Consider the following 24,903-nt stretch of genomic DNA (forward strand, 5'->3'; position numbering starts at 1 on the left):
TGGCCGTGTTGGGAACAAAGTTTGCGATGCTGTCTACTCCCTCAAGAAGGCACCTCTCACGGTCTTTTCCTTTGACCTTCTGGGCAATGTTTCTGTTGGTGGTGAGCAGGTAGTGAGCTGGCACAAACAAATCAACGGCATATTTTGGCTCTGTTTGCAAAACTTGCTGAACCTTCTCGGGTATTGTGACATCCCCTACAACCACAACTGCCTTCTTGGGTGCACGTTCATTCCTTGCAACATTACTGAGAAGGTGCTTAAGTAAGAAGGACCAATTTCGCTCTGTGATCTGAGCAGCCTGGGACTTGAGGGTGCGAAACATCCATGCATCGAGCCACTCAGGGTATTGGGTATTGCAGGCCAGGTGTAATCAGTCCTGAAAGAGCCTTACTTGGTGCCAGATCTCTGCTCTGAGAATCTTGCATAGTCTTTTAACATGGCCCGAGGAAGGCTTGATAGGACTAAAGAGCACGACCAGTTGTCAGTAGCATTCCCTCGTCATCGTGTCGTCTTTTCACCGTGTGTTCATCCCTTTTAATGCTACCATCAGTTTTAAAGAATGCATCACCAACTAGCCTAGCACTAAGTTTCATTGGAAAGGTGTACATATTTTCGGACGTGCCACACCTCTTTAAGTGCATTAAAAATAGGCTATTAAAGCAGTGTCTGCTCAAAGTAAAAGGAGAGTGTGTGAAATGGTGGTTCTATGTTGCTGTCCACAAAGATCTGAAGAATGCCGACGGCTTCAAAGTATGCCCCAAAATAACAAGCCATCATGTACACCCCTCATAGACTTCATGCATGTGAAACTCGCAGCAGAGGGCTTCAGCCTGTCTATGGCTTTGGCCATCAAGTACTACATCGAGCAGAACGTGTTCAATGCACTGGAGGCAGTGGGTACTGTGGAGTTTACAAAATGTATCACTGACCTATTTGACTCAATGAGCAGGTGACACCCCGGCGACGCCGTGCACAAAGAAGGCAAAGACATTCCTGTGATTAAGGAATCCCTGCAATGGCTGAACGACTCAGAACGCGATCTTAACTCTGGTGTTGTCATCAAAGAAATGTTACCTACTCCATTAACAGCCAAAGGCCTCAGAGTATTCATCTTATCTACGTTAGACCTGACAGAATATCTGCTAACCGAATGCGGCTTCAAATATGTTCTCACTGCAAAATTCAATCAAGACCCTCTAGAACGATTCTTTGGAAAAGTCCGACAGGCAGCTGGTGAAAATTACCACCCCGATGTGACAACATTCCTTCAGCTGTACAGAATGCTCGCCGTGTACAGTCTGCTGAAACTGCCTAAGCTCGGCAACTGCGAAGCGCGAGGAAGCGCCTTTTATTGATTTGGATGCCTTTAGAGCTGTATTTAGGAGCAAGAAATCCGACGTGCCGAACATAGACATGCTCAAAGCAAATCTCGACTGGCTCTCTGAAATTGAATGGGACTGTGATGACATCGTGCGACATGACTACTGCAGTGCCGATGTTGTCCATGCCATCCTCTACTATGTAACAGGGTTCGTCAGCCGAAAAATAGCAAAGTTGTTTCCCTGCGCAAACTGCAGGCAGTCTCTCTGTCACAAACACGAGTAGGCCGGAGGCAGCACAGACGCACTGCTAGACATGAAGTGGTCTCTCGCACCCCAACTCACAATTATACGAAATGCTTCGCTGTGCTGACAATTTCTTCTCAAAGAGCATGAACGACTGCGATCTGTTCTGGAGCACCATTGAACACAATCTTGACAACCTCGCACTGACCTTTTCATGCCACGAGCACAAGAATGAGGCCGTTGCAAAGAGACTGCGGTATTACGTCGCTATGCGCATGAGATAACACTGCCTCTGCAAAGCCAGGAACAGTGTGAAAGTCTCGCAAGAGAAAAAAAAAAAAGCTATCGAGGCTGCACTAACCGAGTGCTTGAACTACTATGCACATTTGGGATTGATTGCGTCTTTATTGGTTTATCACATCGATGTGATGGGAAAAGCCATTCAAGGATGGCTTGAGGGAGTCCTTCGCGCCCATACTGGCAAAGACAACAGCAGAGGCACACACCTTTTGTTCACGTGGTCATACATGTTAACAAAACTATCATATTAAACTAGTTACTGTTCTATGTAGGGCATCATGCATTAACATACATAACTTCACCTCAGCATCGTATGACATCACATTTCATAACATATGCATAGTAATGATGGCATTGAAACAATATGATTAAATACCAATCATAAAGAGATCTAGAGGTCAGTGTTATGTTAGAAGGAATGTGTACAAGTCAGATAATTTTACTTTGCGAATATCGATTTGTTTTTTATTAAACTCATTTAGTAGACATGAAAGTTTGTTTTGAAGCATTTGCCAACCATAGTCGGTTCGACAATACGGAACATTCCATATTTTTGTTCTTGTGTTATGTGATACTTCCTACGGATGGAGATTTGCTAAACCCTTGAAGAAAGAATTTTAAAGAGCTCCACAGTAGAATGCTGGAGTGGCTCATTTTCAATTATTCTCAAAACTTTATTGCACTACTGATAGCCGTGAGAAATTCGATTGTGTAGTAGTCCCCCAGACCAAATGACAATAGTTTAGATAAGAAGCGAAGAGGGCATTGTAGATCAGCAATTTTATTGACTTCAGAATTAAGTAGCGGTTTCCGTTCAGAATTCCCGTTATTACACGTAACTTCTGTAATATCGCATTGATATTTTTTTATTTATTTGTACATACTGCAGCTCCTTTATGGGGCTATTGCAGGAGTGGGTTAGACAAAAATAAGTCGTACAAAGAAAACAAGTAAACAATAACATATTAAAAATTCACAAGAATAAGGCAGATGACACGAATGAACCTCAAAATAACAGCAACACTAAGAGTCAGTACAAAAACGAGAATGAGTCAATACACTAACAACAAGAAAATACATAAAATCAGGTGTGGTTAACTTTTAACAGGAAATCGTTTAATGGCAGTGACCTAATTGTTCCGGGAATTAAGTTCCAGAATTCAATAGTATGTGGGAAAAGGCTGTATTTAAATTTATTAGATCGATCAAAGTAAGGCTTAATATTAAGGTTATGGTGACACCTACTTGACCGAGGAATGTCTGAAGGAATATATATATAATGTGAGACACGATAAGAAAAATTGACGATGCCATGCAGAAACTTCAATGACTCAATGTGACGGCGTATGGTTAAAGGGGTTAGGTTCAAAGACGATAAAGCACGAGAGGGTGAAAAATCGTGATCGTAGCGACGATATACGAACCGAATAGATTTTCGTTGTATGCACTCAATGTAATTAATGTCGCACTGCTTATGAGGGTTCCAGACAGGAGAAGCATAATCTAGAATTGTGCGAATTAAAGTTTTATACATTAGTAACCTAGTTTCCTTTGGAGAATTGTTAAAATTGTGCCTCAAATACCCAAGCTTCCGGAGTGCTTTAGTGCAAATGAAATTAATGGTGCTTTGACCAGGACATGTTAGTGGTAAATATGACACCAAGATACTTGTATTCCGAGACCCTGTGCAAGGATAAGTCGTTGAAAGTGTAATTGGTCAATGAAGGAGAGGCACTATTAGAAAATGACATTATCACAGTTTAGTAAAATTTATTTTCAGTGTTGCACCAGTACAGAAGCTGACAAATGAGGAATTTAGTGCAAGATGATCTTATGATGTGTTAATCACGCGATACAAAATGCAGTCATCCGCGTAAAGGCGTATGTGTGAAGTAACGTTTCGAGGTAAGTCATTGATGTTTAGTAGAAATAGTAAAGGACCAAGAACTTACCCTTGGGGTACACAAGATGACACATCAACAGAAGAAGAATTATTTGAATTATAACACACGAATTGTGACCGATGAGAAAGGAAACTGGCAATCCAACTAACCAAGTGAGAATTTTTCAAGATCATGTTAAGCTTTGAGAGATTAGAATGCAGTACAATATCGAAAGCCTTGGAAAAATCTATAAATATAGTGTCGACCTGGGTGACGATATCAAGGGTGCAGAGGATGTCGTGAGAATTCTACTAGTTGTGTTAAGGTGCTGAAACCTTTCCTAAAACCATGCTGAAAGTTAGAAAGCATGTTATTAGATTCCACTATATGTTTGTGAATTATGTGCTCCACCATCTTACATGAATATGATGTTAATTAAATAGGTCTATAATTAGATAAGAGCTGCTTATTACCAGATTTGAATAATGGATGGACTTTCGCCAGCTTCCATGGGGATGGAACAATGCCCGTGATGAGGGACTTTTGACAGATGATGCTTGGGTAGCAAGCAGACCACAATGAATAACGAACGAGAAATGAATTGGGTATACCATCGGGACCAGTTGATTTTTTAGTGTCTAACTGTAGTATTAGGTTTAGTACACCATGTTGATTAATCATGATATCAGTAATTGGAGTTTTCACTTTAGGAGGGTCAAAGGATGGAACCTCGTGGGTATCTGATGAAAACACAGATTTAAAGTAGGCATTAAAAGCATCAGCTATTATTAACCTATCATTAGTTTCATCACTGACGATTATAGATGCCGGTGTAGACTCTGTTGGCAAGACAGAGCGCCAAAATTTGCGAGGATTAGTTTTTGGAAGATTTCCTAACTGGACATTGAAAAAAAAGATCTTTTGCCAATTTTGTAATTCCTCGCAGTTCTTCCTTTGCCCTACGAAACCTGATGGCACTATCAAGGTCTGATAAACGCTTCACGCGCCTGAGGCGTCCAACGCGGCGTGATACGTGAAGTATATCACGTGTCATCCAGGGTACTTTGAGGTTCTTTTTCTTTGTTTTTAGTGGAACAAAACGTTGCATGCAGTCACTGACAATAGTTTCAAATTTGCTGACTAGTTCGTTGATGTCACCCATCTGACTAATCGTGTGAAATGCATCGAAAGAAGAAGCAAGAAAATTGGTGATAGCAATATCGTCAGCGCGGGCGAAATCAGGAAATGGGGTGAAAGTCAACAGCGGCACGAAAACAGGACAGTTAATAGTAACTACCACAGCCTTGTGGTCCGAAATTCCATGAACAATATCGCATTCAAAGCCACACTGATAAATATTTGAACCGAGAAAGACCAAGTCAAGCAACGAGTCACCTCTTGTTGCTTCTTTAACAATTTGCTTTAAATCGAAGAACAAGGAAATGTTCAGCAATTCTTGACAGATGGATGTGTCCAGACAAGAAAACGTAAATGATGGCCAATGGATACCTGGTGCGTTGAAATCGCCCATCAAAATAAGATTAGACAGTTTGAATGTTTATATGTTCAAATAGTCATTAAGGATGCGCAATACATCGACAGATGAACCTGCGGTCGATAAAGAATGCCGACTACAATGGACTGTTCATTAAGAGTGAATTCAGAATCATGGACGCCATTGTGAAGCCACGTTTCCGTAATGCCCACAATATGTGGGGAGTGCGAACACACAAGAGACAAGAAATCAGGAAATTTGTTTATAATGCTTCTAACGTTAATATTCATAATCGAGAGCTTTTCACGACTGTGCTTAGGACGTCAAACAGAAGGCGTAGTAGAATGTTGGGCTGTGCGTTTGAGGGACTGCCTGTGTTCTTTCGCAAAGGCATCCTTATCAGTGTTTCAGACGTACCGTGATTTATCAATGAGAATGTAATTGAAGGCAAGCTTCACCTCAGAGCCATTGTTGCGATATACCTGGGACGCTTCCCAAGGTTTTTTTAGGAGTGCACGAATTTTAAAGGAGAAGTCTTTGGTTGCATGGTAGTCAGTGTCTTTAAATTTGTGCACGTTCTTTAGTATGGTTATTTTCTCGGAGTAGTCCCAAATTCTCAGAATAACAGGACGTGGACGGTCCTCGCGTACCCTACCAAGCCTATGACAGCGTTCGATTCTTGGACATTGGATTGACAATTTCTCCGAGATGACTTTTGACACCTTGTTTAATAAGTCCCCATCTTCATTTGGGTCTGCTGGGATGCCATACAAGATTAAGTTATTGCGAAGAGATCTATTTTCAAGGTCATCATTTTTCTTACTCAGCTGTGCCACAGCAACAGTCAAGGAATCAAGTTGAGCACGTAAGACGTCGTAGTTTTCCGGTGGTGAAGACTCAAGCGCAGTCACACGAGAATCGAGATGTTCGAAACGCTGGTCGACAGTTTTCTGGAATGACTTTATGTCGGCTATGTCACGAGCTAATCGCTTCTGCCCATCTAACAGTTCAGACAGCATTTTGGCAATCATAGCGTCATTAGCATCAACGGCCGTAGCGTCGGCGTGTGACGTGGAAGCAGCGGCTGCCGCGGTTCTCGTAAGGCTACTCGAAGCCATGCGAATTCTGGGAGAAATGTGAAGACCAAGATTTTTCTTTGGAGGGCCAGGGTTCACTTCCACGTCACCGCTCAACAGAAGGCAACTCAAGCAATACATCATTTGTGAAGAAAAGGAAACATCATGTGGGCATAGGAACAGCAGTAAAAACCTATCGTCGGATCCAATACAATGAGCGCCTTTGCGGTAACATACCTGCACGAAGAAATATATTCGGGTGAGCATCTTGCCGGTACTGCTGTCACCTAGCCCACTGAAGAAGGGCGCTGGGGGCAATGCTTTTATATCCTCGGTAGATGACGTAATAGCAGCGCGGAGACTGCTGATAGCCGGCTGATCCAGTGAGGCGTATCAAAGGCGTGCAGGGGGTCACCAGATACGCCGATGAACGGGCCAGGGCTATCGCACAAGGTGATAGGGCAGTTCAGACGCGCATCGTCAGTGCACTGCACGTGCCTACCTTGAGAGCAGAGGCCAGCTGGACACGAAGAAATGTTGCAGCCAAAGGGAGCAGCACAGCACTCAAAGGGAACAGCGAGGCAATCGAAAAGCTGCACGAAGAAAAATATTCGGGTGAGCATCTTCCTCACCCGAATATGCTCATCCTGCTGCAGTGATTCTGAAAAATGCACACCAAGTGCTTTAATAGAGCTAACCAGCTCTATCTCCGAGCAGCGAAAAACTAGGTTACCTACTACTGAAACCTGCCTACCTATAAAATGAAACATCACAGCCTTTGTTTTTTTTTTTTTGTACTTATCTTTAATTGGTTATTAGCTGCCCACGTGCTTAATTCCTCTAATATGGCATTACCTTTATGAAAAAGTTCGGCATCCAATGAAGGCGAAACAAATATGCTAGTGTCGTCAGCATAAATTATAAATTTACATTCTGAAGTTATATGGACTATGTCATTTATATATGAATTAAAGATCAAAGGCCCGAGAATGCTGACCCTGCGCGCTACCCCTGAGATTATTTGCTTTGTCAGGTACTATTTCATTCACCGACACAAACTGACATCTTTCCGAAGGATAACTTTTCAATAGCATCAGGGGAAGCCCACAAATGCCATAGTGACTTAAGTTATCAAATAAAATATTGTGATTTATGTAATCAAAAGCTTGCATAAAATCAACAAAAACACAAAGAACAAATTCTTTTTGTTCAAATTTCTCCAATATATATTCTTTCTGGTCGAGAAGAGCTAGTTCTGTTGATCAATTCTTTTAAATCGGAACTGGCATTTCGTTATCACGTGCTTGTTACGGAAAGGATATAGTCGATTATAGATTATTCTCTCAAAACCTTTAGAAAATACAGGCAGTATCGACACTGGTCTATAATAATTATTGGAGAAGTCTTTCTTGTCTCCTTTCTTATATAAAGCCGCTACACGAGCCACTTGCATGTTGGATGGAAAAACACCCATTGAAATACATGTTATATATATATATATATATATATATATATATATATATATATATATCAGCACAGGAGCAATTTTATTTGTTACGTGTTTGACTGGCCTTGTACCCCTGTCAAGCGGGCAAGTTAAATGCACGTACGGTGAGTGCACTCGGTTTTTAAATGCACTTTCCCAAATCTTAACGTCGCAGCGGAGTGTACTCTCAGATGAGTGCACTCATGTCGGAGTACATTCACGGAACGCACTTTGCTGGCCGAGTGCGTAGCCTCGCCACCAACAGTTTGAAGGAGTGCCTAGCCTTGCCGCCTACGCTTTCAATGACGCAAAATGTAATGCATAGAAAAAGGACACAAAAGTTCATTTCAGCTATTGAACAGCTTTTAACAAATAATTTGTGTTTAGCGAGAAGCGAAACAACGCAGTAAAGAAACGAATTTGTCATGTACGCAACTAACGGCGCCAGAATGATGCGGCACTGCGGAGCCACCATGTTCATTCAGTTCATGTTTATTTTGGTGTGAAAGCGTGACCACGCCGGTCGTGCTTTGAGCCGTGTGCGTGGCATTTTGCAGTGTAGCTAAATATCGAACTCGCCGTCTTTGCGCCGCTTTGGGTGACCGACCGCTCTTGGAAGCTCGCCGTCGCCTGTCGTCTGAAATTGTGCGCCTAGTGTGTCGTGAACATGGCAGCTCAAAATGAGGATCAACTGCCGCCTCGCCGCATGCCGCCATGTTGTTTTGGATTGGCTAGGCATTCGTTTTGGCCAGCATTGACTTGCAACACACTTATAATAAAAACATCGTTTTTTGTTGAGACAAATAGATGAAGTTTGTTTTTGTATATAATTCTACTTAAAACAATCGCTTTTTAGCAGCTTTCTCTTGTTAATTTACATCGTTAAAAACGCGCTTTTATTCTGTCGCTTTTTTTTATATATATATATATACTGCGAGTGCACTCTGTTTTCCCATTAAGAAGCACGTTGTCTAAAGTGTGACTTAAGGTCCCGAAGTGCACTCCCCGTAAGTGCACTTAACTTGCCCGTTTGACAGGGGTATTACTTGCAGCCCATCAGCATCGCAACTACGGCTGTTCTTGAAGCCCAAGAAAATAGCGCAAACTTCATGTTCTACTGTTGCTTCTAAAAAGAAGTATTTACATTATGAGGATCAAGAGCTGTGTAGGATGCACGTGGCCCAGTGTCGAAATCTCTATGAAATAGTTGTTAAACATGTTGACCATACGGTCACCACTGACTGTTCCCCCACCGTGCAAGACTTCCGTCACCGGTTCCATCCTGTCTCTGCGTCCTGTAAGTGAATTCAGCTTGTTCCATAATACATGTGTTCGTTTAGAGCAGGAAGAAAATAGATTAAAGTAATACAATTTCTTTGATTTCTTAAGTTCCTTACCTGAGGCATTTCGAAACCGCTTAAGTGCAATTAGGTCTACTTCTTTATCCATACGCATAAACTTAAATAAACCATCCATTTTTTCAATCTTGTGCAAAAGCTCGCGTGTCATCCATGGCTTTCAACAGCCTTTCATCCTTTCTGGACGTTTGTAGATGAAGTGTTTTTGTATACTGCCGAGAAACAACTCGAAAAAGTATCATATGCCTCATTGGCATCAATAGAATGAAAAATATTGTCCCAACACACGTTACTTATATGCAGATAGAAAGCATCCCGAGCTGTTTGCGAGACACACTGGAAACCAGAAGCAACATCAGTGTCCACTCTAGGACTGTCTGTCTTAATACAACAGCTTATTGGCCTATGGTCACTGATGGGGTACGAAAGCACTCCTGTTGTAATTAGGGAGTTATAATAATTTGTTATAAACAAATCAATAATAGTCTGCGAACACGTGGTAACCCTTGTAGGAATATTTACATTTTCAGTCTTATAGCATGAAAGCAGATTTTCGAACATAAATTTTTTGACATTATCGCAATTCATATCTATAGTGCAGTCTCCGCCGATGACATTATACTGATTTTCATTTACAAATGTAAACAAGTTATCTAAGAAAAGAAGAAAAGGACATATGTTGCCATCTGGAGGACGATAACAGGAAACAGTGATGACATTGCTAAAGAGAACACACACTATTTCGTAATCAGCAGTTACACAAGAAAACTTGTCAACTAGAAGTGCTTTAGAAAAACTATTAACTAACAAAGACACGCCTCCACCTCGTCGGGTTAGCCTACGCACGAAGAACGTTTTCATGTCGGGGATTTGAAAAATATCCAAGTCATTTGATTGCCAGGTTTCTGTGAACATAATAATATCAAAGCAGTAATTCATCCTCTTAAAATGACATTCAAGTTCCACGACCTTGTTTTCAATGGACTGCACATTTGAGTGAAAGCGCCAAAGAAAACCACTGTGCTTGTTATCAAATTCTGACTATTTCAGTGCGTGTAATACGTTACACAAGCAGATGCACTGACAAAATAGAAAGTCAGCCACACAGGGCAGTCAAGTCGTCCTCACCCCCGATGACTGCAGCTGGTTCCCCGTTTTCTGCGCACCAGGACTTTCCCGTTTGAGTGCCATGCATAATCATACCCAACCCTTGTAGCCCATGCTCTTGCTATACCAAGGGGCATCCTTGCATGCCTAGTCATGTTCCTATGTTATATAGAGGCCCTCACTAGACTGTCGGAGAGCCTTCCTCCTCTCCAGCCAGATGTGACGTGTGTCCTGGTGCACAAAGCGAACGATCACTCCCCGTATCTTGCCCGACTTGGATGGCATCCTATGAAGGGCGGAAATGTCTGCACAAGCAAGTTTACCGACACACAACTTTGTAGTGACATCATTGACTTTAGATAGAAGGTACTCCCCCTCTTCCTCAGGTATTTCGTGTATTTCAATATTCAAGAGCCTACTGCGCTATTCAAGGTCGTCAATGTCAAGCTTTAGCTGGGCAAGACTTCTAGCATTACAGGCTTTCTCAATTGTATCAACTCGTTCATGAATGCATTTTCTCATTCTTGTGCTTGTTTAGACGCTCCTGAATGTTATCAAATTTATCAGAGAGCAGTTGAGCTAGCCTTTCCACTTCTCCGACTTTGTCAGTCGAAGGGAGGAGAGAGGTTATCTTCTTGCTCATGTCTACTATTATGTGTTTAATTTTGGCGTCTCCCAACAGTTCTACATCAGGTGCATTGCCCTTCGTACCGCAAGCCGAACTGCAAGCCTCGCACTTCCAGTTCGTCGTCTTAGTATCGCGTTTGGCTGCAAATGCTTCTTCTGTCATGCCCGTACAGACCGTGCCATGAAAGCTAAATTCACAAACGCTGCATGCAATAACATTCTTGCTTCATTCATTACAGTCCAGCAACTGCAACACTTAGGCATGCTTGCAAATCAAAGTATCAGCTCAATGGCACAAAACACAGTGGGTCGCAGCGGCGACAGTAAAAAAAAGTGAGCATGAAGCGTGCACACAGTGCACGAGAGCTACCAACCTGTAATGTACAAGAAGAACGGTCAGACTGTACATGAAGTGGTGGGCAATATAAAGTGCTTTACACCCTTTCCATTGCAATCTCTTATTCTACTGACCAAGTGGTAGGCGCTTGTTACCTTCTCGGTTGCCGTGTGATCGTAAACTGTGCCGTACGATGACCGCGTTCTCCTCCAGCAGATGAAACTTGGCTTGGTCACATACTCGAAGAAAGTGAAGGCATGTTTGCCTTCGACGAAGGCCAGCAGCGCTTATACCCATAGCGTCAAAGTCATCGCATGGGTGTCAAACAATAGCGCTGTGTACAGCCAGAAGCTACAGTTACTATGGCGGTCATTGCAAGGAATGCATTTTATTTTTTACTGTGCTGAAATGGTTGAAGTGTAGCACCAGTCACTCTCCGGGCTACCAGCGCTAAAGAAGTGTGCAAAAGTGCCCTCAGTAGAAGTCAGGAGCGCACGGCCGAATGGAAGCAACATACTCGACCGATTGCCTTGGCAGCCGAAACAGCGGCAATTTCTTTCTAGGCCACCAGCATGATAATGGCTCTGCGGCCTTGTGACCTTTTCTGGTTGCCGCAAACAGCAGAGTTTCCACTCCTAAAAGTTTCTTGCTCCGTGGCCTGAGTTGACACTGTCAGTAATCCAACATCGCAGTGAGCTGGCACGGGAACTTCAAGGCACCAGCCATCTTTTATTTTTACGTCTTTCTTGGCTGGGCAAGCATCTTCTCAGGGATGGCTTTTGTGGTATTGTATAAGGGTGATTTACTAATGCAGCCCAAATTATTTTTCTTTTTGGCGCCCTACCCCAAAGCTGTGCGTTTCATTTGCAGCTAATTCTTCCAGATATGCCAAGCTAGCTCTATGGCTATGGACATCTGGCTGTTGAGCTTCTGATCGGGGGTTAAGCTCCGACGTGTATGACTAATGATTGTCTTCAGTGCTCTCTCACAATTGAAGGGTAATGTGCATAGCATGTTTATCACATACATAGCAAGTGATGAGCATAAAATTTAGATGGCTGCTTGCGACAACAACACATGTTGCACTCATTGTGCAAATTTTGAATAACAGTCCACCTATCGTTGATACGGCAGGCTTGCTAAAAAGGATTGTTAGTTTACTTCAAGTAAACAGGTATGAATTACCATGTCTGATAGGCATGCATCATGCATAGATGAGTCAACCACAGCAGCTTTCAATGCAGCTGGGGCTGTGAAGATTTGGAGTGGTCCTTAGAGGTTTTCAAATCTGCAAAGGGTCTTGAGTACCAGATGGTTCTTTCAATTAGGTGCTCAACCAACTACAATATCTTGCGTAACACTAAATCTGAGAAAAAGCTGAATATCTACATAACCTTGCAACACAGCATAGTATTCCCATCTGCAGCATCTATCGGTGTATGTGCACAACAACATGGTGATGTTCGGTTTTACTGACTACTGTTACAGGCTGCTCAGAAATTGAGGTTTTTGAGATCCCGTGGTCCTTAGGCTTTTGTGGTTGACAGTGCTCCTCAAGTGCTGGACTGTAGGATAAAGTGTAACGGTTTTGTTGTTTACAATGCGGGATTTTGATGTTACACTTCTTGAGAGGAACCAGCACATGTGCTGGTTCTACAATGATTTATGCGGCGCATATATATTAGAATAAGTGTCGTACAAATTTTCTGTTTGTGAAGGAGTCCACGTGTGTGGGCAGAAAACATCAAGTAGCACTCTACCCCATTGCATATGTTGCAGGCAGTGCTACATCCCTTACTGTACTCATTGATAACTACATTTTTTAGGCATTATTGGGTTCTGGGAAAATTAGCTCTCAAATGTAAGAATGCTACACTTTGTAATAAATGTGCAGTTGGATTGATGGACACAGGAGCTTGTGCCCTAGAAAGCAATGTGGGATGCATGTTCGCAGGTGACGACAGTGGACATGCTGAAGCCTCCGCCTGATTTCCGCTCGAACTTTGACTCGACGCCACCGCCGATCCTGATTGATGGGGGCGAGGCTGTGTTGGAAAATGAGAAGATTGAGCGCTACATCATGAAGAACATCCCTGGTGGGCACAACCTTTTTGTGCAGGACAAGGACACTGCCACTGTCATCGAGAACCTTTACAGCGTGAGTCTCTGTGGCCACATATACCTTGCATGCATTGTCTTGGCCAAGAATTGGCCTGCAGTCGCTTCTGCCTAATTATCATTGTGCAATCTTTTATATTTACTTATAAGTTCTATGGTCCCCTAGAAAGTGTTTTTGCAGGGTCGAGTTACACAATTTAAAAAAAAAAAACCTAGATACAGGACACATTGTAGCATCACAAAAAGTCCTTCGATCAATTGCATGTCATCAGGTGAACAAGCATAAATCAAAACAGATTTCTGGCTGAGGTGCAATGTAAAAATATTCTGGGCGGGCTGTAACCCAACAATGTTTCAGTTGAGCCCAGTCAGTGTCCTGGCAAAAAAGACTATATTTAAAACAGTTATTGTGGCTCGAAAAAGGCGTGATTGTTAGTGTGTGCCTTTGTTTAGTAGCATATCCCACAGAAAATTTTAAAAAATATGAGGTGCTGATTTTGTAGTAGCTGTTAATCGGATGGTACAGGAATTTCAACCGCAAAGTTCAATTTCTTTGAGTTAGCAGCTTGGGTGCACTTAAAAGGCCTGTAATTGATGTGTGTGTGAAGTTGTTATATATAAACCGTACTACCCAATCCTGATCAGATGGTGTGCTGTACACTTGCCTACTGGTCATTCAGATTTCATGGGGACTTTCTAAAAGTATGGATTATTTAAGTGCAGCGATGTTGTGCTGGACTAATTGCACTAAGAGGCAAACCTTACTACCTTTTGGCTAAATAAAAGAAATCTGCACCCAGATGTGCCAAAAGGGTTGCTCATGCTTTTGAAACCAAAACTAACTATTCAAGTACTCTTTCCTCACACTATTGAAAGCGGCATATCATGTTTCATTGGTGGCGTTGCAGCATGGTGAACTGAGCCAAGCCTTGCCAAGCGATGTCGTAGAATAACAAACCAGTTGGCGATGTACTCTAGTGAATTTTTTTCAGTATTTTCTGCCCCACCGCATGTGGATTGTCTCCAATCTATCACATCGCACTTGCTCGCTTGTTCACTGCCTCTTTGTTGTGTCCTCGTGCAAACACTGTAAGTTGTCACTGTGCCTTTTGCACTGAGCCTTTCTTGTCTTAGAATACGCAAGCTTTTTAAATTTTGAGATTAAGATTTTGCTCATTCATATTCAAAGACGACTCTAGTTCTTGAAGCGTACCTCTGTTCGGGGATATAGTTGCAACAAATTTTTGTTTTTCCGTGAGGCACTGCCATGTGTCCTGTATTACAAATGTATGACAGCGAATGATATTTCTGTCATATAGTCTGTCTCACGATTTTTGCTTAGCAGAGGCATCCGATGTTAACTTAGCAGCCGCCATGTTGCAACATGGCTGCCATAAGCAAAACTGCTACCATTCAGGTTGCCATGTGTCCCCAAAGGCACTTTCATTAACGAGACAATTTCGTGGCTTTCAAAGGCCCTCGCCAGTATTGGACAATGCAAACAAACAAGCGTGGCTCATAGGTCATACAGTGGCAATCATGTTCGCAAAGTATGAAACGACTGTGTGGCATGAAAATGGTCGAAGTTTCAAACAGAACACTGTGCACTCTTTGGCTCGGGGTAGCTGCATCTTGAGCGAGAGAGTCGAGGTCACACGCACAGATGCCTAGACACAAGACGCATTCCTCAAATGTCACCAGCCACAGTACGTGATTTCAGTTGATAATCCAATTCAATGCAGAAAGTGCAGCACTGGCACTGGAAATGCGCTGCGGAGCAAGCTGGCAAGAGAAGAAAAAGAATGGTGGGGCTCCTCACGGGAATTCGATACAACCCTAGTCTACAGTACAGTAAAAGCACATTAATTTGAATTCCGTGGGGATGCTACAAAAATTTACAAAATTCAAACTAATGAAAGTCGGAGAAAAAAATAGCTCAATTAAGGTACGTATATAGTCCGATGTAGCATGAACATGTGCATGCACGCGCCACATCACGGCGTGAACGTCTGTAGTTCGAAGCACTGGCACAGCCAGAAGCTTGATGTGGGCAAGTTGGTTTTGCATACTTGAAGAAAAGAGCGCTACGAAGACGTGGACTAAAGGAGGAACATGTACGACAGCACAGCCAACATAACTGGACGCAGCCAACGCGGTCCGATGTGCCCGACATCGAGACTGCCCCATCGGCCCGTTCGTCGCGCCGACTGCGCAGAGCAACAATGCATGATGTGGAGAAAAAATGTTGCAGTTTCACACCAAAGGTGAAGCGTTCATTGCGATAGCAAATTAGTAGATAGCTATTTGAAGTAAGGATAGTAGTTTTATTGGCCGTATAAGCTTGCAGACATTCGCTTACTAACTAAATGAACAAGCATGGCGTCAAGTGTGCACAGGTAACATGAACACTTCTCGCTCGATGGACGGACCACTGCAGCCACATTGAATTATCCGAAATTTTGAATTACCAAGCTGGGAATCAACGAGCTTTTGCTGTATGAGAGAATGCAGGGATGTAATCCTGCTTGCTGATGCTAGTTGAGGCAAAGGGTCTCTGTTTACAGTGACGTGCATCTTTTGGCAGCGTGGTTTTGGAAAGCTGTTTCTTCAATCTCCTGCAATACTGAACTGATTAAAAAAATGTCTGCTCTAAAGCGCTCCCTTGACAGTGCCTTACATCTTTCAGTGTATAACCAAAATTTGCAATTGGGCCTGCTGAGAGGCGCTTTAAAAGTGCCATACGACTGCTACTAAGAAAATTGCATCTGTCACTGTCGAATCCTAACAGAATGATGCTGCTTAGGCCTAAGGTATGCACGGCCATGACGAAAATTAGCGATCAAAGTAGCAAACCAGCACAGAAATCTCGCCACCAGTGTGCTTGGAGCAGTTGCTCTTTTCAGCGATCGAGTGTGACTGGTGGCGCTAGGGGTAGACTGGTCGCACTAGAAAGTGAGATTAGGTCTGTGGGTGATAACTACACCATGAACTCCTACACAGTTTGCATACTTAGTGGATGGAATGGCAAAAGCATGCATACAAGCAGAAAGCTTCAAACTGCAGCCCATACGATGGTGTCGCACAGTTATGCACTGCCAAGGCTGCATGCACAAACAAACCTGCACTTCACAAGGGCTTGCAGCGAACAAGAGTGAAATGCCTCGGCAGTCTCAACCATTAAAGTATTTCAAGTGGATATTATTTAGTGAAGCATGACACGGGGCAAGATTAAGTAAACTTGCCTTACCGTTGCAAAAATCAACAAAATGTTCTTTGCCGCTGAAGGTTTCCTTTCTTTTTTCTTGTTGTTTATTTAAATTTGTGAAATTGGTGATTTTAAGAAGTGGAGGTAAGAACTGTGACCGTTGGAACACACTGGAAATCTACCGTATTGACTCGCATAATGATCACACTCGCGTAATGATATTGCTCCCCTGAATTTTGTCGTCAAAATTCGATTTTTTTTTTTATTTCCCGTGTAATGATCTCACCCCAAACTTGCCGCAGCGAGATGTCGTGTGCCAAGTCTAGTTAATAATGATCGCGTTTACCGTAAATCTGTCGAATGCTACGCAAACGACTCTTCCAAGACAAACCAAGCGTTCTGCACGCACCAAACATTCATAAGTAGATGCCTCATTTCATTACTTTCATCACTTTCCGCACTTCCATGACTAAAAAAAAAGCTGCAGTCAAACTTGTCTTTATTATGTGTAGGCTTTATAATGGTTGTGATCAACAACAAAAAAGGCGCCTTTCAATTATTCTCATCTGCACTCGTGGGCATGCAACAAATCGCGAGCGGCGACGATAGTAGCCACCAACGATAGTAGCCACGTTTACACTGATACGTTAAAAGTGTACCCTATTCATACGCCGACACTTGTAACGCAGCTAAGATATTCGCCCACCCTTAGCTGAAACGTGCCGTATTAGGATAGTAGTGAAGACAGATGCTGCAGTTTCCGCAGCATGCCGACCATGTGTTTCTATGTCACTGGCATCTAAGCGCGCCCTTCTGTTTCTGTCCCCTCAGAGTGGACATGGCTACGTTATTGCCGCAAACTTGTCGATATTAACGATATTACTGATACGGAAGAAACTGTTTCAATGCACGTAATCTACTCACGAGAAGAAAAAAAGAATCGCGTTCAGCTTGCTCCGCCGGCCGCCATTTTTGTTTTGGTGTCCCGCAGCAAACGCGGGACAAAAAGAAAACAAAACATTTTTTTTCTTTTCGCAAGAAATTTAACCCGCGTAATGATCGCACCCCTGATTTTGTGTCAATTTTTCCGACCAAAAAGGTGCGATCATTATGCGAGTAAATATGGTATATCTGAGCGTGGCCGCAACGCAACGGTTCGGAGTAGAAAAAGGAACTTAGCGGCAGTTACCTGTTGATGTGCCGGGGATGCACTTGTGCCGACTGTGCTGAAGTCGGATGAATCAAAATCATCTTGTGAGTCGATGCTGCTAACACCATCACGAAATTCTGGGTCGGATTCCTCTGAAGCCATGAAAATTCGCTGTTTTTGAAGGGCAGCTGAGCGCAATGTCGATGCCATGTCGGAGGCTACGAGTGCTCGTCATGTGCGGCTAAAAGGCGCTTTAAAGATCCCCCGGCAGTGAAAAAGAAACACAAACGCAAAAGTAAAAAAATAGTTCCTCTTTTAGGCACCGGATGGTGCTAGCTGTCCAGAAGTGTTCCAAGTGTAGCAAAATTTTTAAGTTTAAATAATTGACAACATGTGATTGACAAGTATAGGTGCGGACAGGAAAGTGTTAAATAGGTACTATGTCCCGAACAGCCTTGCTGTACGAGTCCCTCAGTCCCTCGGAGAATGGCAAAATAAAATATGGTGTCAAGCGCTGCGTTGGTGAGTGCCATGATGTAGTGAGAACGCAGGACAGTTGCCGAGGAAACCTGCACTTCATCTCGTAGCCGAGCACAGCTGACCTCCGGTTCAGGTCATCGGGGGATTCCAGGGTACGGCAACCTATCTGTTGCAGCATCATGACGACTGTTGAAGTACAGGTTGACCAGCTCACATGCAGACGTATCTTTATGCAGCAATGTACTGCCATGCTTTCCTGATCACTTGTGAAGAATATGCGTCATTTTTAGTGAATCCACATTCTGGCGACTTCACTCTAGACTATTCAAACTGCTCGGTAATCTTTGCCAATTCCAAATAATTGGTCGGCAACTCTCTTGTATATTAATGGGACTTATAGCATTTATGAGCATTCTAAGTGAACAAGCAGACCCCGCAGGGGCGTCTGCGTCAGCAGGCGTTTGGTGTGTTGCGACACCAAGTACCCGAGCACACGAGGGTTGGACCCTCCCGCGTGTAGCCGTGCGCGGCTTAGCCGTGTCTGGGGAAAAGGGGATCCTGGGGGTTGAGCCAATGCTGGGTGTTCGGACCTTTAAGGCCCCCCGGTGGAGGCAACACACCCCCTTGGCCTCCGCTTCGCATAGACGGCACCTCCAGACTAACCCACCTGGAGGAAACCGGCAGTCGCCTTTTCCTGTCCTCCTCTCTAGTCTTCGTCTTTCTCTCCCACTTTTCCATCTTTCCTGTCTCCTCTTCACTTCTTATTACTTCCGTATTTCTTGGCGGCAAGGGTTAACCGTGTGTAATATATCCAATCTTGGGTGTATATATTAGGTTATAGCGGCAATGCATGGCTGGCGTCTGCAGGTATTCTTCCAACCTTGTAGCATCCCCTTGTTGGGCTCCACCATCGCCGTCGAATTTTCCAAATTTTTATGGCTGAAGCTTTTCCCCTATTACCTGATCGCTCCCTGAAGAGGGGGCGCACCGATGAACAGTTCAACTTTTTCATGCAACCGAAAGTGTCCTTTCCTAAATACCACGTTGTCCACAGTCAGCACGAAACCAAGACAGTCCGAATGATATCACCATTTCTTGTAGCTAAATCTATCACTGAAGCAATAGCCCCAGGTTATAAAGTTACGAAGATGGGAAGTGGCGATCTTCTACTAAAAGTTCGCGACAAGCCACAATACGACAAACTATCAAAACTTGTAGCGTTTGGGGACATTCCCGTTTCTGTAGGACCACACAGGTTGATGAACACGGTGCGCGGTGTCATCTCAGAAGATTACCTTATCAAACTTACCGAAAGTGAATTACTAGAAGGATAGCAAGAACAGAACGTCGTCAAGGTACAAAGGATAAAAATAAGGCGAGATGACAAAGAAATACCAACCAGGCACATAATCACTTTTGGAACTAGCAACTTACCAGATTTAATAGAAACAGGATACTGCAAACTGCGGGTAAGGCCATACATTCCTAACCCACGCCGATGCATCAAGTGTCAGCATTTCGGGTGCGGTTCCCAAAGTTGCCGAGGGCGCACTACTTGTGCAAAATGTGCATCAAACGAGCACTCGTCTGACACTTGCACTTCCGCCACACGTTGCACTAACTGTGAAGGGGATCACCCCGCATACTCTCGTTCTTGCCCATCATGGAAAAAAGAAAAACAAATAATCGAAATCAAAGTCAAACTTGACCGTTCTTTCCAAGAAGCGCGCAAGTGCTTCTCGTTGAACCAATCTGGTCCGTCCTACACCGATGTGGCGCGCCGGGGGGCAGCGCTACATCATTTGGCGGCCGCCCAACTCACACGGAGTGTGACGGCCGTCACGCCATTAGACCCCCCGGCCGAAACAGCCAGCGCTGTTCCAGCCCCCGCAAAGGAGGAACAGCAGACCCTCAGGCCTGTTGAACCCAGGGCCACTGCTCGTGCAGATCGGCCCACCACTCCTGCGAAAATCGTGCTCCGCGGGCAGTATCCACCGCCTCAGACAAGGTGATGGATACGAGCACAAATCCAGCGTCTCAGGCGCCCAAGGAACGGCGCAACTCCCTCGAGCGCGCCGGGAAGAAAGAGAGAGCTCGCATCAAGGGGCCTGGAAAGGCCTCGTGAGCTAAGCTATATTTCTTAGACACATAGCACAAAACACATACATTATGGATACACAGATAATACAATGGAATGTCAGGGGTTTACTCCACAACCTAGACGACATTAAGGAACTCTTAAATAAGTAAAATCCATAGGTGCTGTGTGTCCAGGAAACACATCTTAATCCTTCACACACTAACTTTCTCTGGCAGTATGCCATATACCGAAAAAACGGCAACGACGCCCTTGCCTCGTCTGGCGGTGTGGCAATAATTGTAGATAAGGGTGTTGCATGCCGGCAATTACAGCTTAAAACACCCCTAGAGGCAGTTGCAGTCCGTGCGATATTGTTTAATAAACTAGTACCAATTTGCTCACTATACATCTCCCCGAACTGCCATCTTTCAAAAACGGAATTGCAAAGCTTCATTAATGAACTGCTCGAACCTTATATTGTCGTCGGAGATTTCAATGCACACAACGCCCTTTGGGGAGGTTGTCGTGATGCCAGGGGACGCTTAGTAGAAATCCTCCTCTTCACTACAGGTGCATGCTTACTAAATAATAAAGAGCCTACATTCTATAGCGTGGCAAACAAAACATTTTCATTGATCGATTTGAGCATTGCATCTGGTACACTCGTACCGTATCTAGAGTGGAACATGCTTAAAAACCGATATGGGAGTGGCCATTTTCCAATTCTCATAAAATCAACAAAACATGATCAATGCTCCCCATGCGTCTCCCACTGGATAGTCGAGTCAGCCGACTGGAAGCATTATAAAGAAATCACCCGCATGACCTGGGAAGACATTTCTGCACTTTCTATTGATGACGCTGTGACATATCTGACCGCATTTATTGTTGATGCGGCGTCACTGTGTATCCCTGAATCAAATGGATCATCCACTAGGTGACGTGTTCCCTGGTGGAACGCGGAGTTCAAAGAAGCTCGTAAAAATCAAAATAAGGCTTGGAGTCACCTTCGCGAACCTCCAACTGCCGAGAATCTTATCAATTTCAAGAAAATAAAGTCACTAGGTAGAAGAACACGCCGCCGGGCCAAACGGGAAAGTCGGCAAAAATACACCAGTAGCATCAATTCATATACAGACAAACGAAAAGCATGGAATAGGGTCAACAAAATAAAAGGCCGCCAAACTCACCCTCTACCTTTAGTAAACACACAAGGAGACACTATTGAGGACCAAGCTGATTCGCTAGGGGCACATTTCCAGTACATCTCTAGTTCATCCCATTACTCAGATACATTTCTAAGATATCAGCGACAAGCGGAACGACAGCCTCTGAACCGGAAAGGAAATAAAAATGAAGCTTACAACCGGACATTTAACATGGTGGAATTTCAGGCTGCACTGAACTGTTGCAATAAATCGGCTCCTGGAGGCGGTCGAATAGTTTAGGGTATGATTGAACACCTACACGCCGAAACACACAAAACACTACTATCACTCTTTAATTCCATATTCTCTGCCACTTAAATTCCATCTGCCTGGAAGCAAGCAGTCGTAATTCCTATTCTTAGAGAGCAAGGATCCAACTTCGGTCTGCAGCTACAGGCCTATAGCCCTGACAAGCTGCCTATGCAAACTCTGAGAAAATGGTAAACAGACGCCTAATCCATTATCTTGAAAGTAATAAAATACTAGACCCCTTGCAGTGTGGTTTTAGGGAGGGTAGATGTACGACAGATCACCTTGTCCGTATGGAGGCGAATATCCGAGATGCCTTCGTGCACAAGCAGTTTCTATTAGCCGTATTTTTAGATATGGAAAAGGCATACGACACAACCTGGCGTTATGGAATTCTTCGTGATCTGGCTTGTATGGGTGTCAGAGGCAATCTCTTGAACCTGATTCAAAGCTACTTCTCTAATCGTACGTTCCGTGTGAGGGTTGGTAAAGTACTATCTCGTCAATTTACGCAGGAAACGGGTGTGCCACAAGGTGGTGCACTGAGCTGCACGCTCTTCATCGTAAAAATGAATTCCCTCTATAGCGTCATACCACGACCAATGTTTTATTCAGTGTATGTGGATGACGTACAGATAGGATTTAAATCATGCAATATTTCCATCTGTGAGCAACATATACAGCTTGGCCTAAACAAAATATCTAAGTGGGCTGACGAGAATGGATTCAAGTTAAACCCCCAAAAAAGCACATGCGTTCTATTCTCTAAAAAGAGAGGTATATTACCTGATCCTGTTGTCCATCTTAATGGACAACCGCTATCTGTCAGCCACGAACATAAATTTTTAGGAATAATCTTAGACTCTAAACTAACATTTGTCCCTCACCTTAAGTATCTGAGAGCGAGATGTCTGAAGACAGTGAACTTACTAAAGCTCTTGTCCCGCACATCTTGGGGAAGTGACAGGAGATGCCTTTTGAACCTCTACAAAAGCCTTATACGGTCCCGCCTTGACTATGGAGCAATAGTATACAGCTCTGCTGCGCCTAGTGCTTTAAAGATGCTAGATCCCATTCACCACATGGGTACAGCATAGACCATTTATAACGTAACCGCCTATAGTGCGGGACCGCATATAATGCGGCTTTATGTGACCACCAGTACGCCTCCCATAGAGTTTAATGTGTCAGCGTACCGCTTATTGCGCGGTCGCACACAACGAAAGACCGCCTATAGTGCGGTTTCTCCGAAGAGAAGGGAGCACACCCCCTGCCACTACAATGCCCGCACCATCTACAAAAAGGGAGAAGAAAGCCACGAAACCCATCGCAAGAGGGGAGAAAAATAGAGGAGAGAGAGAGACTGTACAGCGTGTGAAGAAAGAAGCTCAACGAGCGGCCTTATCTTTTGCTTTTCTTTGTGCAGCGCCGCGAGGGCGGGGCCATGGCGGGGCCGAGCCAGACCGAGCACCCGCGCCGCCGTCGTAACGGGGTGGGTCCCACTCAGTGGGAGAGAAGGGGAAACGTTGGGGAAGTCCATTTGCTGGGGGTGGCCGGTTGACAGGCTGGCTTTGCACATGTGCCACTCTTCTGCCTTTTCTCCTGTGTGGGTGCGCGCAAGTCGTCGTCTTGCGATACCGAAGTGTGCTGCCAGCGTCGTAGGCCTAGCTACCGGAAAACGTGTTTCCTTCTCTTGCGTTTGTGTCACGCTGGGCTAAGTTGCCATGGCGCCTTATCCTTCCAGCTCAAGAAAAACGGCGAGCTTTATCCCTGGAGATGAAGCAAAGTGTTATAAAAGACGTCGGAAGTGGCCTAAAGAAGGTTTCCGTCGCGCAGAAGTGCGGCATTGCCGACACAACAGTGTCGGCAATTTGGAAGAACAGGGACAAGGTGCAACAGCAACTGCAAGAAAATTGTGGATCACTAGAAAGGAAGCGGATACGTTCATCAAAGTATGAAGATGTCAACGCCGCTTTATTGAAGTGGTTCTGCGAGGTGCGAGCCCAGAATGTGCCCATTAGTGGTCCGATTCTACAAGCAAAGGCCAGGTCATTTGCAAACTTGTTGGGCCACGATAGTTTCAACCCATTAAATGGGTGGATTCAGCGATTTAAGGACCAGCACGGAATAAGCTGCCGTGTTATCTCCGGGGAGAGCGCACAAGTTGATGATTCTACTGTTCAGGCCTGGCTCAGTATAAACATGGAGACCATGCTGGTGAAGTACGCGGAGCAGGACATTTACTATGCAGATGAGGCTGGCGTGTTTTAAAATTTGCTCCCAAACCGCACACTCGCACTGTCCCACGAACGCTGCTCCGGTAGAAAGGCTTCGAAGGAGCGGTTTACCGTTCTCTTCTGCACCAATATGAATGGCAGCGACAAGAGGCGCTTATTTGTGATCGGAAGGTCGGCGCGGCCGCGCTGTTTAAAAAAAAAAGAGTGCCTGCCGATTACATACAAGGCCAACAGAAAGGCATGGATGACTCGGGAGCTATTTGCAACTTGGCTTGAAAAATTTGACGAGGACATGGTGTCAGAAAAGCGACAAGTTGTCCTAGTTCTTGACAACTGCAGTGCCCATCATGTAAGTTTAAAGCTCAGTGCAGTGAGCCTCAAGTTCTTGCCCGCAAATACCACAGCCAAGAGCCAGCCGATGGACCAAGGCGTAATCGCTGCAGTGAAAGCGCATTATAAAAGACGCATATGCGAAAGAGTGCTGATTAACCTTCAGCGAGACGAAGCAATGAAGGTAAACCTGCGGAGTGCTATCGACATGATCACGGCATCTTGGTGGCAGATAAAAGCATCAACCATCGCCAAGTGTTTCGCAAAGGTGGGGTTTGTGCGCAACGCCATGGTCAGTGATCCTGATGCGAGGAGCAACGATTGCCACCGCGGCGACGATGTCGACGAAGTCCTCAACGCAGATGATGTGTGGTCGGATCTGGTGAAAAAGAACATTGTTGGACAGGACGACACATTCGAAGGCTTCGTGAACGAGGATTGCGATGACTTTGTCTGCGAAGAAGCAGACTCAGATGAAGCAATTGTAGCAGCAGTGCGTGATCGCGATGACAGTGTATCGGACGATGACGACGACAAAGGAGACAGCACACCAGAACTTTCGCACAGAGATGCACTGGATTACATAAGCAAGCTCGGGGTGTACTGCGCGCA

At 44.3% G+C, this 24,903-nt stretch overlaps 1 protein-coding gene across 1 annotated transcript in view; it reads left to right on the top strand.

Moving 5' to 3' along the window:
• The window catches only part of Clic (chloride intracellular channel protein 5), a 109,453-nt gene that overhangs the window by 61,987 nt on the left and 22,563 nt on the right, over window positions 1-24,903 (top strand). Inside the window, exon 3 of the mRNA XM_065447725.2 lies at window positions 13,189-13,392. Coding sequence (XP_065303797.1) covers window positions 13,189-13,392 — 204 coding nt within the window. The remainder of the gene's footprint in view (window positions 1-13,188; window positions 13,393-24,903) is intronic.

This window comes from Dermacentor albipictus, chromosome 5 (assembly GCF_038994185.2).
Source record: "Dermacentor albipictus isolate Rhodes 1998 colony chromosome 5, USDA_Dalb.pri_finalv2, whole genome shotgun sequence".
NCBI lineage: Eukaryota > Metazoa > Arthropoda > Arachnida > Ixodida > Ixodidae > Dermacentor > Dermacentor albipictus.